A 12319-nucleotide genomic window follows, 5' to 3' on the forward strand; every position below is an offset into this window, starting at 1 on the left:
CATGCATAGGATTTGGTGTCATCTAGCAGTGAGGTTGTACATTGCAATCAACTAAATACCTCTTCCCTCACCCTCTCCTTCAAAGCATGTAGGAGAAACTTTAGTTTGCAAGGCAGCTGGATTTGCGAGATCATGAGATCACGTGAGGATCCATCTTGCGAGGCTTCAAGTTATTCGTTTGTATTCACACCACAAGTGGTGCAGCCAATCACTCTCCTAGGAGGGACTACTGGTTTTAAATGTGACAACAGTGAGAATCATCCATGGAAATGTTGATCTGATTGGTTGAAGTTGTTTAGATGTGATAGACAGATGATTCATCCAATCACCTGCCAAGAGTTTTTTGAAAGTACCTGCCCTTTTCCAAACAGCTTCTAAGCACGACTTCCCAGAAGGGTCTTTGTAAAAAAAGCATCTGATGTCAGGTTAGGAGAAACTACAAAGTTCACAAAACTCGTGAAAAACACAAAAAACTTATCTATAGCCAATGTTTGGTTTGTTCTCTAACATGGTGGTTCAACATGGCAGTCTCTGTAGACGAGGACACACACCATCTGTAGATATGAAGAGCTTATTAAAAGGTAATCAAAACACAACAATTTCAGATAATGAAAACACACTTTTAAATATTATATTCTGTTTCTGCCATTATTTTGCCAATAAATGGTGTAAACAAAGTTTAATAAGCTTAATAAGCAACAAGTCCACTGCTGAACTCATACTCTACCTAAACCGTAGAAACGTAAAAACACTTTTTTCTAACAGTTATATAGTGAGGGGTTGCATTTCCAACATTATCTCCTTTCAGTTTGGAGTGATGGAGTAGTTGCCTCCAGGGTTAATATCTGCTCCACTATGATCTTTGTCTATGCTGGAACATACTTTATGTAAAGTCCACTGCTCAGGGCCTGCCAGTGGCTGACAAGAGTCAGTGGAAATACTGCATTAAAATGTTGGTTAGGTCTCAGGCAAAAATTTAATCTTTCCGGCCAGACAGCGATCTGTTGGATTGCGAGAATACCTCTGAAGGTACAACAAGCTGCTTGAAAAACAACATTTGAATCTTCCTCCAAAGTCAAGTTTGCATACAGAATGCTACTGCATGCGGCCAAATCACAGAGTAACATACAGACTGCCAACATCACAAATGGGGCTACGTTTCAGTGCACTAAAACAGAGATGTACACCATGACGTGGCATATGACACACTTGCCAGTCCCCTTTGCATTTCCAAAAAAATAGAAGGTGAAAGTATGCGGGTGCTTATTGTACAACAGTACAAATCAGTTTTCTAATTATGTAGGTAACACTGTCAAAGACAATTACATCTCAGAACTGTCTGTGATGCAAGTAAAATACATGCTCACTATTTTTATAGCTTAATACTTGTTAAAGCTGCTAATTTTGAATTTGTTTCTCAAATTTTCCACAATTCTGACGGAAATTTTGATCATTAAAGTCTTTTATGACAATTGTATTTTTCTGTTTTTCTCCCTGACCAACATTTAGAGGCTATTACATTGGCACATGACATACTACACTTGCACTGCCTACACACTTACAAGAAATTAACACTCTACAGCAAAGAATTACACAGATGACATTTGAACGGGCCAAATGCCATTCCTGCTGTGGTTAGAGAGACTAAGCCGATTTGGGGTTCGCAGTGTTTGCAGCGAGGTTGCGCAATGAGGGGAACCACTTCACAATATGGGGGCATAACAGGGGGAAGAGAAGGACAGCGTGTCCCCTTTCAGGGCAAACATGACTGGTGGTGAGAGAACGCATGTTTGTTCATTTGCCGAATTGTTGCTTTGCTGGCCTTTCCTCAACCTCCCTTCATGACTTGTTTGACTTATTTTTCACACAACAATAAATAAATCAATGAAACTTTTAAAAGGTAAAAGGAAATGTTACAAATAATTCTTATCTATAAATCAATAGTTTCTCGTATAATGTGAAAACCTCCACCTGGTGAAAGAACTGTGTCATGGACAGAGACTGTGTCATCGCTCCCACCAGGACTGGGAGGTCCCCAGCACCCTGGGATGTGCATGCTAGACTACACATGAAAGGGCCCCAAAGTGCCACAGTGTCGAATGGAAATGGGACATTCTTATAATGCCAAACATCTCAGTTCTGTTACATCACAGGCCGCTCCGCTGGCAGGCCGCTAATTATTCAAGGATGCCTTTTCTCATGGCGGAACAATAGGCCGCAATGGCATATTGGTGAGCCACTCCACAAATGGGGAGGGCGGATAATATTTTAATGAAGTGATGCTAATAAGTACAAGGCAAGCTCAAAGTTTACATAAGAGCCGGCTGGTCCTTGCGCCCCAGTTGTGCCACTGACAGGGGCTTCCCTGGACAGAAGTAGATCAACTCAGCACATAATAGTCTGAAATGACTTGTTCAGTGAAACATCAGACCAGCTGCTGTCATTACTGAGAGGCCCCTCACAAATAGTATTGTTCTATCATTTCCACTCTGCGTCAGGACCTCTTTAAAGAAAAAAAGGATCAATCACATTCCATGATGGGGTTCATAAGTATGTCTAATTACCACAAAGCTATTTCAAATCCACTGACTGATGTTGAGGAGATGAACTGTTTGTATAGTGCTATTATATTAGGCATATATGTATGTACCAACATATTAGAATATGATTTTAACATTTCATTTAAATATTTTTTAATATAAAAAATAATTAATACTGATAAAAACTATAACATTTTCTTATGAGAGCTTGAACATTCCAGATAAATAGTTTAATGTGGTCACAAAATATAATATATTAAAAATAAGATAAACAAAATGGAAAATAGTGCTCCTTTGTTACAGATGTGTATCTGATGGGGGTCTAACGATAAGAAAAACCATGATAGAAAGTCCACCATATAATATTTATTGTGTTACTGAAAAACAAAGGAAAATGATGACTGCTGCTAGAGGGCTCTCTCACATTAAAACACTAACAAAAGACATCTGAAGAAACACGGTAAAATGGGAGTTGTTTTCTTCATTGTTTAACAACCATTACAGGATGAAAAACTATCTGCAGATAATGTATTACATTTTATTCATGTTGTATCATGTTTGCTGACTTCCTTCCTAAATTAAAGGGATTCAATGTATCCTCTATTTTCACGGAGGTTATAGCAACTAGCAGCTAGTAGGAAATGCACTGTTACCTTGGATAAATTATGGATTTCTCTGTTTGACCATTGTTGGACAAATTTGTAATACTGTAAATACAAAACTCAACTAAATATATAACATGTGTCTTTTGACAGTGTTTTTTGACATTCTAATGCAGAAATGTTACATATTATAACTTTAAATAATAAATCTGATATGTAAAACATTGTTTGTTTGGAATTGTTTGTGTTGTTGTTTGGATTTTTTTTCCTTGTAACTTTAAGTGATTCTGCTTTCCTTTGAATAAAATTAAAGTAGCCAGCAGTTGGCTTAAGCATTTGCACAAAAAAAAAAATGGCATGAATTGTCTTTCACAATGGATGCTTGAATTATGTATTTACAACGGTGAAACAGAAACAATGAAGCAATCAGTAGCAGTCCTTTTATAAAATAAAATACAATAAAATAAGTGTAATATCATTGTAGGTATTTTCACAGTCCAGTAATGTTATTGAGAATTTTTTTTTTAATGCCTTAGCGTATTACTTGATGTATTATTACATCCCCAGTATCTGAGCATTCAACTAAGGTTCTGACACAAAAAAGAAACCCTAAAAAAATATTATCCCAGCTTGTATCTGTTATAAAAACAACTCATTTTAGACCTCTCTTTATAGTATTGAGGTAAACAAGCCAAAACACTCGACTTGTCAGTCCACCTTTATTTGACAAAACAGAAGTCTGTAGTCTGACCCAACTGTTGGCTGTTAAATGTATTTTTTTAAACCACCCAGGCTGACGACACCGCTGTGAAAACTCTGCAACACGAGCTGGCTTCTGCTGAAGTACTGTTAACACACACAAACAAACACGCACACACACACACACACACACACACTCTGCCTCTCATGCACAAACAGTCCCGGACTGGCTCATAAACAGGCAGGCAGGCCCCTAAAAAGGGGGCAGGAATCCTCACCAGCCCTGTTTACTGGAGGAGAAAAGTGACACTGCTTCACAGGCTAGCGCCTGAGCAGCGGCAGTCCACTCAGGATGCTTTACAGTTACACTCAATCTTTCAGGTCGGGAGCAATATCAACACAGTGCAGCTTTGTAGACCAATACTTTGTAGCCTGCATGGAATTAAATGTCCATTATCCTTAACTGAATAAAGTCATCTGACAGGGTTTGAGATGTGGCTGATATAGACCTAAATATCAGGAAAAATATAGTCAAAGCAGCTACATATTCACTGTCAATTAGCTGGGACATAAAAAGTGATTACCAAAATAGAACATGTTCTGAATGTTACCATGGGTGGGGGGAGGGGGAGTTCTACCCATTATAATGTGTTTATTTAGTGAATTGTCACAGCTGTATTAATGAAAATTCAGAAATAAACTTTGTTCAAGAAATAAAATAGAGCATGTTAAGATTTTATGCCGTAAAATCAATGGATGGAAATGAGACTAATCTTACCACAAATCAAATAAAAGCTGGAGCTGTTTTGAGTTTAACAAGATTAGGTGTGCCACAAATTGAATTAGAATTAAAAAGCACTTATTCTGAAAGTGCAACAAATGAACAGGAATTTCGCTGAGTTGCACTGATGTAGAAAGATACAGACTTCTCATGCAGTAATGCAGTATACATTGTGGGGCTACAACTAAAGATTATCTTCACCGTTGAAGAATCTGTTGATCATTTTCTTGATTAATCAATCAATTATTTGGTCCATAAAATGTTACAAAATGATACCAAAGCCCAAAATGACCTCCTCAAATGTCCTGTTTTTTGTCAGCAACCCAAAATATTTGATTTACTGTCATAGATGACTTAAGAAACCAGAAAATATTCACATTTGAGAAACTAAAATCAGAGAATTTGGACTTTTAAAAAAATGACTCAAACAATTAATCAATTATTAAAATAGTAAATAAATACAAAATATTAATTCAATAGTTGACAATCAATTAATCATTGCAGCTCTACTACACTGACAGAAGAGGTCAATGCTTACAGTGAGGATACACAGAGGAACTGTTCTTCTCCTCAAAAAACATTTGTTTTCTGTTTCATACCAATCATAAACAGCAAACATGCAGCTGATAATGAATTAGAGTGGTTTTTTTTAAAGGTTTTAGACAACTGAGTCAGCAGCTGCATCTCAATGTCAGCAGGATGTCCCATATGTGGTTTGATATTTTGGACAGTTCTGTCCGAATACACATAGAAAAGAAGCTCCTTGAGGTCATTCTCCACAGCTGTGAAAAGCGCTGATACTCGCCCAGGATTTATCACATATCTCCCCTGTGATGTAAATGCCTCTCCCGGTGGGCTCGTGTCAGTGGCTCTGGTTCAAGCCAGGGTGAGTTTACAAACAACTGGTGTGGCGGCCTGATTAAGCCCAGGCATTTCTAGGGTGGCCCGCGTTGGCCACCGCAGCGCTGGCTCAGCACATTTTCATCATGAGTGACTTATGAAAGGCCTCATTGAGCCCATGCATGTTCGATCAACATTTTATTTACAGAGCCACGATCATGGGACGTTCACTGTAGCCGGCGAGGAAAAGTGGAACGCTGGAAATTGTTACCACTGCGGTCCTCAAACTCGCACAGATATGTGACTGGGTGAGAGAGAGGACAGGCAGATGCAGGCTCGCTCTTCCATGTTTGTGGTGTAAAACCTATTAACATATTTCCTCTAAAAAGAGCTGCTGCTGTGGTAGCTGTTAAACCTGTGGAGGCCTGTGGTGAATCGTGACCTTATATCTCCACAATGGTTTAAACCAGTTTGGAGAAATGTTTCCAGATTTTGGAATGCGATCCAGTGAATGCATCATGATAATTAGTCTTTCGGCAGCACCTCAGTGAGGAGCCCGATTGCGTGGGCTCAGCTTCACTGTACTGACACAATTAAACTGCAATCAATCAGACTCTAGATGGACACAACAACATTTCAAAGTGCAACCACAGCATCAAAATTGCCAGACAAGCTAATTTTTTGAATATCATCTTCAGCAACACTGAACTACAGTATCTTTCTTGAAAATTGTCATTAAAAGCCACTGAAAGGTACTATCCACTGAAAGTACCTGGAGTTTTCAGTCCCAGAACTACTTTTCATGGAACTAAAAGGCTCCTTCAGCCTGTTGTTATCTGCATCTCTACTGCAGTCTGAAGACCTATGAAGATTAGGCAAATTAGTCCACTGACATATTAAAAGGCTACAGCTGATTTTAGGTTACTTGTAATTTATTCTTCTAATTCTATTAGGGGTGTAACGATACACGGAGCTGGAATGATATATTGATTCTATGGTCACTGATCCAATACGATCGATGCAAAGTGACAATGTACGTCTATATAGTCATCTTTGAGAAACACGATTTTTTTTTAATTCCCATGGCATGTTTTAGTCGCAAATGTTCAGACCAAGTTCCTCCTGCAGTGTTCCTGTGGTGGAAACGTGGCAATAGCTGTTTAAGTCCTCTGCTGTAACAGACCATGAACTGACCGCAGTTCCAAAATGTAGTGATTTCAGAGAAGATACTATAGTCAACATTAGGTTAGACATATAATTTAAATTCTTACATTAAAATTATGTTAATTTATTTTATTATGCATGAGCCTATTTCACTTTCACTGTTGTGCTGCATTCATTTAGCGGCCTCTCGTGTATTTATCATTACATTTGAGTCACAGAGCAAAGCATAAGACTTTCCAAAAAAACACAAATATACATATACCAGATGATTTTTTAAAAACTCAGAAGGCTGTTTAACAAAACCTACTGCTGTTCTGAAGGCATTTAGAGAATCCACAAAGACTCTGCTAGCCATCTGGTTGAAAAAATATTCCCTCGGCTGCATGACAAGAAAGATTTTTATCCTGTTTCTCAAGTTGCAACTCTATTTCCTATCCAGAAAGCCAGAAATGACATATTTCTTTCTCTCTGCTTTGTTTGAGTCACTACTTAAGGGCGAAAATGTGTCTTATTGTGCAGCAGATGGAATGCTGTTTTCATCCAGATGGTTAGAAGAGTCTTTAAGGATTCTGAAAATACGTTCAGGAAAGTGTTAAGTTTCATTTAAGTGGATTTTTCAAAGATGCCTGCTATTTATTTTTTGGCAAATGCTCTGCATGAAAAGCTAATACATGAGAGGCTCAACCTGGGGCGAGCAGACTATGACCTTGACAGAAACAAAGATTAAACTGTTGTCAGGTCTGTGTGCTCTCTGCAGGCACCTGTCTGCGCTCAGCCAAAGACAGTTTATGAGATAAAAGAAGAATCACTCTGTAACACTGCAGTACAGCAGCAGCAAGGGTCAGTGAAATGATTTTGCAGTCCCAACAACTCTGACAGAGTGATACGTCTGACTGATCACTCCAGTCAATTTCAGGAAACACATTCTCCCAGTGAAACAGTGATTTGTAGCATATTAATAATTTAAGCTGGATAGATGAAGTAGCTCATGAAAAACAATTTAGTTACATATTTAATCAACATTTACAACAAGCCAGAGGAAAAATAGGCAAAGGATTTTTGATCTTTGGATGAACTGTCTCTTTAAAAACGAAACAAGCTACAGTACTGCATGTGCAACAGGATAGCTTTCACTCTCCATCTAACTCTCTGCTCATCACTCCATCTCTAACCCTGGCCTATTATATATCCCATTGCTCCTAAAGTCCCAGTTCAGTTCACTGCCGCACGGTGACATGTTTATCTGTTGACAGACTGTGTGTATCTGTGTTGTCAGACAATTCATGAGAGGAATAAGTGGATTCACAGTTCACTGGGGTCCTACAGCTCAGTTCAATTAGAGATGAATGTCCCCTCTTTCCGCTGCAACTAAAACCTTCCGAAAGACAGAGCAGAGCTGCAAAACAAAGATCAAATTCACTCTCCCTTGTCCACAGCGCTGAATTGTGGACTGACAGACTTGGATGCCTCCCATTTTTTTCGAGGGGGATAGAATAAATTCCAAGCTTGTTTATGCTGTTCCAAAAATCAACTTAATACAAAAGCGGAGCGGAGGACAAAGACATCATTTACCGTGCCCCCTCAGGCAGATAATTGCAAAGATCGTGAGCACCCTATGCACACAGGAACTAAAGCTGGAGACGCTGACAATTCAATATACCAGGGGCTTTTGTTGTCCAATTCTAAGAATTGTGCTGCTGAGCTGTCATTGTCCATCAGCGGAAGAGGACGACTCTTGACAGGTGGAAGCTTCTTTTTCTTAGCTGACAATGTGGTCTAGAGGAGATCTGTGTCAAGGGTAACCCTAACACCAGCAGCGTGCCCATGTGGGACATTATTTTGCATCAAACATAAATCAGAAACAGGAGAACATATGAGCTCGTAGGACTGAGGGGGCGATACACTTTAAAGTTTGGCGGCTTCGCCTCAATCACTACTACAAAATTTGGAAGGAAATTACATAATATAAGGTAAACATCCCTGTCATTTTAAGAATGTTGCTGCTTATTTCTGTTTCCAAGACCACAATTTGACCTTTGATTTTTAAGTCACAATTCAATTCAAAAGTCAAAGTTCAAAAATGCAATTATGCCTTTAATTTTGATTTGATTTTGCTCGCTTTGATTGATTTTTGATTTAACATTGATATTGTGACACCTGGAGCAAGTAACAATTATTTTCATCAGAAATTCATCTGTCCATTATTTACATGATTAATTGTTTAGTCTATAAAATATATTTTTAAAAAATGCTCATCCCAATTTCCCAGTGCCAAAAGTGATGTCTTCAAATGACTTTGTTTGTCCAACCAACAGTCAAAAACCCAAAGACTTTTCATTTACTATCATAAATCACAGAGAAAAGCAGCAAAAACTTACATTTAGTAAGCTGAAACCAGCAAAGGTATGACATTTTTGCTTTAAAAAAAGACTGAAATGATTAACCAATTATCAAAATAGTTGGCAGTTAATCAACTAATCAATTAAGTGACTAATCATTGCAGGTCTACTGTATAGCATATATTCAGCCTGTGAGGCACTCATCTTTTAGGTTGCCTTCCAAAACAATATATCAATGGCAGACAATGTCAATTAGAAAGATCCTTCCCCAACAGAGACAGCTGACACTGCTAGAAATAGACATGACACAATGGTGGGTCAAATCCCATATTAACAAATGCAAGTTCTAGCTATTATAGATAGTGTTTTCTGTTTATGCAATGGGCCATCACTGTTCCTTTCTTCAGGACCAAATACTGAAGCCCACCCCTGCCAGCAGTCTATGTAGACATGATTGTTCCAGGTGGCTGACAATGTACATCCACAAGTCTTGTCATCCTTCATCACGTGTAGTTTTTCTTATGGTAAAGGTATCCATGTGAACCAAAATACAGGGTGACACCCCAGGTTATGGCATCAAACCAACTTTTAAACCTCAACCAATCAACTCTGAAGATCCCACACACAGCTCTGCCTAACTAACCTGGCTGGCAGCAGCTTTGACTCTACCACAGGAGAAGCTAAAACATGTCCAACATGAATCACGGCCTGATTGAATGGAAAACAAGCCCTGGAAGCAACCCCTGACTGTCTGCGTTCTTGTTTCTATCACAGACAAACTTTTGATCATGAACCCCTCACATGTCAGCTTGGGAATTCGCCTCAATGAGTATGTAAAGTACAACATAAGGTTTACATGCTCTCAATGTGGTTCTCATTTCAGCAGTTTGGACTCTGCATGCCATTCTCCAACTCTGTGAAGTGCAGTAACATCAAAACATGCCTGTGCCATCAAAACATCCCTTTGAAAGCCCCAGAGGATATAATGTGACATGAAGTTTGATTTTTTTTTTTTTTTTTAATACAGTCAAAAACTTTCAGAACTTTGCCATGAATGGAAAAGCCGGACAAGAGTAAGTGAGTATGATGTAAAGTGATTAAAACAATCTGGCTATGAGTAAAGCTATGGGGCTTTTTCCTGGATTTCACTGTTTTGGACTGTCAAATAACCACATGGGATATTTTTATAATATAAACAACGAAACTGAGCGTCCCTCTTTAAAATGCAAACCGCACTTTAAAAAAGAAACCCTTCAGTCAATTTAGGCTACAGTGGTTTAAAGGTTGACTACATGAGGCGGATGTTATGGCTTAAAGTTATGGATATATAGTTTTTCAAATGACATGCTGACTACAAGACCATTTTGGTATCCTCTTTCTGTAGTGTGCTTCCCAATGCTACACAACTTTCGCAATTTCAGAAGCAGCGTAAGAGGTGGTCCTACTTTGTTATCAAACAGAACCTACGCAAAACTTAATTGTAAAAACTGTAAACTTAAAAGCGCATCGCTAAATGCCAAACTTTTCCGCCCTGTAATACATAGGTTTACATGTTTTTCGAAGCAGAGTGGTCCTCTGATATAGTCGGCATAAATGTTATGTACGCAAAATTAATTTATAGTGTTAAAATTAAACTTAAAAATGGTTTATACGTACCAGCTTCTTGCTACCGTCTACGCCGTTGTGCTGTATTTTGGTCTACAAAACTGACAGGACAGGCGAGCCAGATTTCAATTTAAAATGTAGCTGACGCAAGAGTTCTCTTGTGCATAGGATGTTAGCCGAAATGAATGGCGACACATAACCTTTCTTAAAATAACTTGTTTCAAACCCATTGGTGTCAAAACTTTTGCCGAGAAGCAAATAATTGTTGAATATCTAGATTTTTGAACGGAGTTCGTGGCTGGTTTCTCTCCGTACAAGTGAGCACGGTACTCAGCGGGGCTGGAGGTAAAGCTTGTGAAATATTGTCAGCTCATTGTCAACAAAATGTCAACTTACTTTCTGTGCAACGCATCCCATCACGAAGAGTAGATATGTTCTCACAAAAACATGCGCTCCAAGCGACGTAGCACAACTCATTTTCCTCTAATTGTTCCTTTTTAATGCGACGCACAGTGAACCGTATCCCGCTCCGCTGCTTCCCTCTCATTCACCTGAAGTGTCGGGAGCGCGCTTCCATCGTTCATGGGAGAACTCAAACACAGGACCAGACCCCCAGATAAAAACTCTCCCAATACCGACTTTCTGTTTACTTAAACGCATTTATTTAAAAGATCTTATTTAAAACCCCAATAAAACAGTCCGATGCATGACTATGAACTTGTATCATTAGGTTTAGCTATTATATTTCAATAGTCTAATTATCAATACTGATATCGTCATATGAGACAAGATATCACAAAATTTGGGATTGATTGATTTTGTTTTCTTTTCCTTACTTTAAAGGCTGCGATACAGTAAAGTGATGTCATTTTATGGACTTACCGGTCTTTTTCTATTGTCTGCTTCAGTCTATTTCTACTGTCTAACTGTTCTCTTATTGTCTTTTATCCACTTAGCTATTATAGGCTATCCACATTACTGATTGTTATTTACCAAAAATCTCAGTGTTTTAATATTTTGTGAAAGCACCAACAATACATTGTAGATATTTATCTACAATATATTGCAGCAATATTGATTTTGTCCATACTGCCCAGCCCTACTGTATGTTGCTGGGTAATCTAATTTTAATCTACCACCACATGCAATACATAATTTTCTATAAAATCATTCCTATTTGAGAATTTAAGGTAAGTTGTAACAGAGATTTGTATATCGAGAGCCTATACATTGAGACATTATTTATAAACTATATCTCATTGCCCTGTCATTGCTTCAATTTCCAATCTACAGAAAAGTTAAAATAAATTTAGATTTTTTCAGCTTCAGTTTTAAATCTGCAGGCTTGCCTCATTGTATACATCAATGGACACTACTCTGAATGCTTTATTCATATTTGTAGTACACTATATGTATTAGCTATATGCCTATATAACAAGTGTGGTCTATGAATGAATGAATACATGTACAGATGAATTATTATTTCATCTTTCTTTCAGAATTCTAACTGAGCCCAGGTAAAGCAGTCTAAAAGACTTAACAAATCAATTACAGTCATTGTTGTGCAATAGTTTGCAAAAAATTTTACAGCTGAATTTCATTGACCTGTGTCAAGGGCAGGGTCAGTGACAGCTTTTTGTGTCTGTGTGCTTCATAATGAGACATCCTCTATTTGATTGATGATTGTTAAATAACCAAATGTAAATGCAGTTTGTACGCTTTGTATACTAATTTAGTAAAGTAAAGAAA

General features: G+C 38.1%; 1 protein-coding gene across 1 annotated transcript in view; it reads right to left on the reverse strand.

Annotated features, from left to right (window-relative positions):
* LOC146320709 (uncharacterized) overlaps positions 1-11127 on the reverse strand; it is a 28846-nt gene extending 17719 nt beyond the window's left edge. Inside the window, exon 1 of the mRNA XM_084729067.1 lies at positions 10967-11127. Coding sequence (XP_084585193.1) covers positions 10967-11047 — 81 coding nt within the window. The 5' untranslated portion in view covers positions 11048-11127. The remainder of the gene's footprint in view (positions 1-10966) is intronic.
* Between the last annotated feature and the right edge of the window lie 1192 nt (positions 11128-12319).

Source organism: Lutjanus erythropterus, chromosome 10, assembly GCF_056507025.1.
Source record: "Lutjanus erythropterus isolate fLutEry1 chromosome 10, fLutEry1.hap2, whole genome shotgun sequence".
NCBI classification, from domain to species: Eukaryota; Metazoa; Chordata; class Actinopteri; order Lutjaniformes; family Lutjanidae; genus Lutjanus; species Lutjanus erythropterus.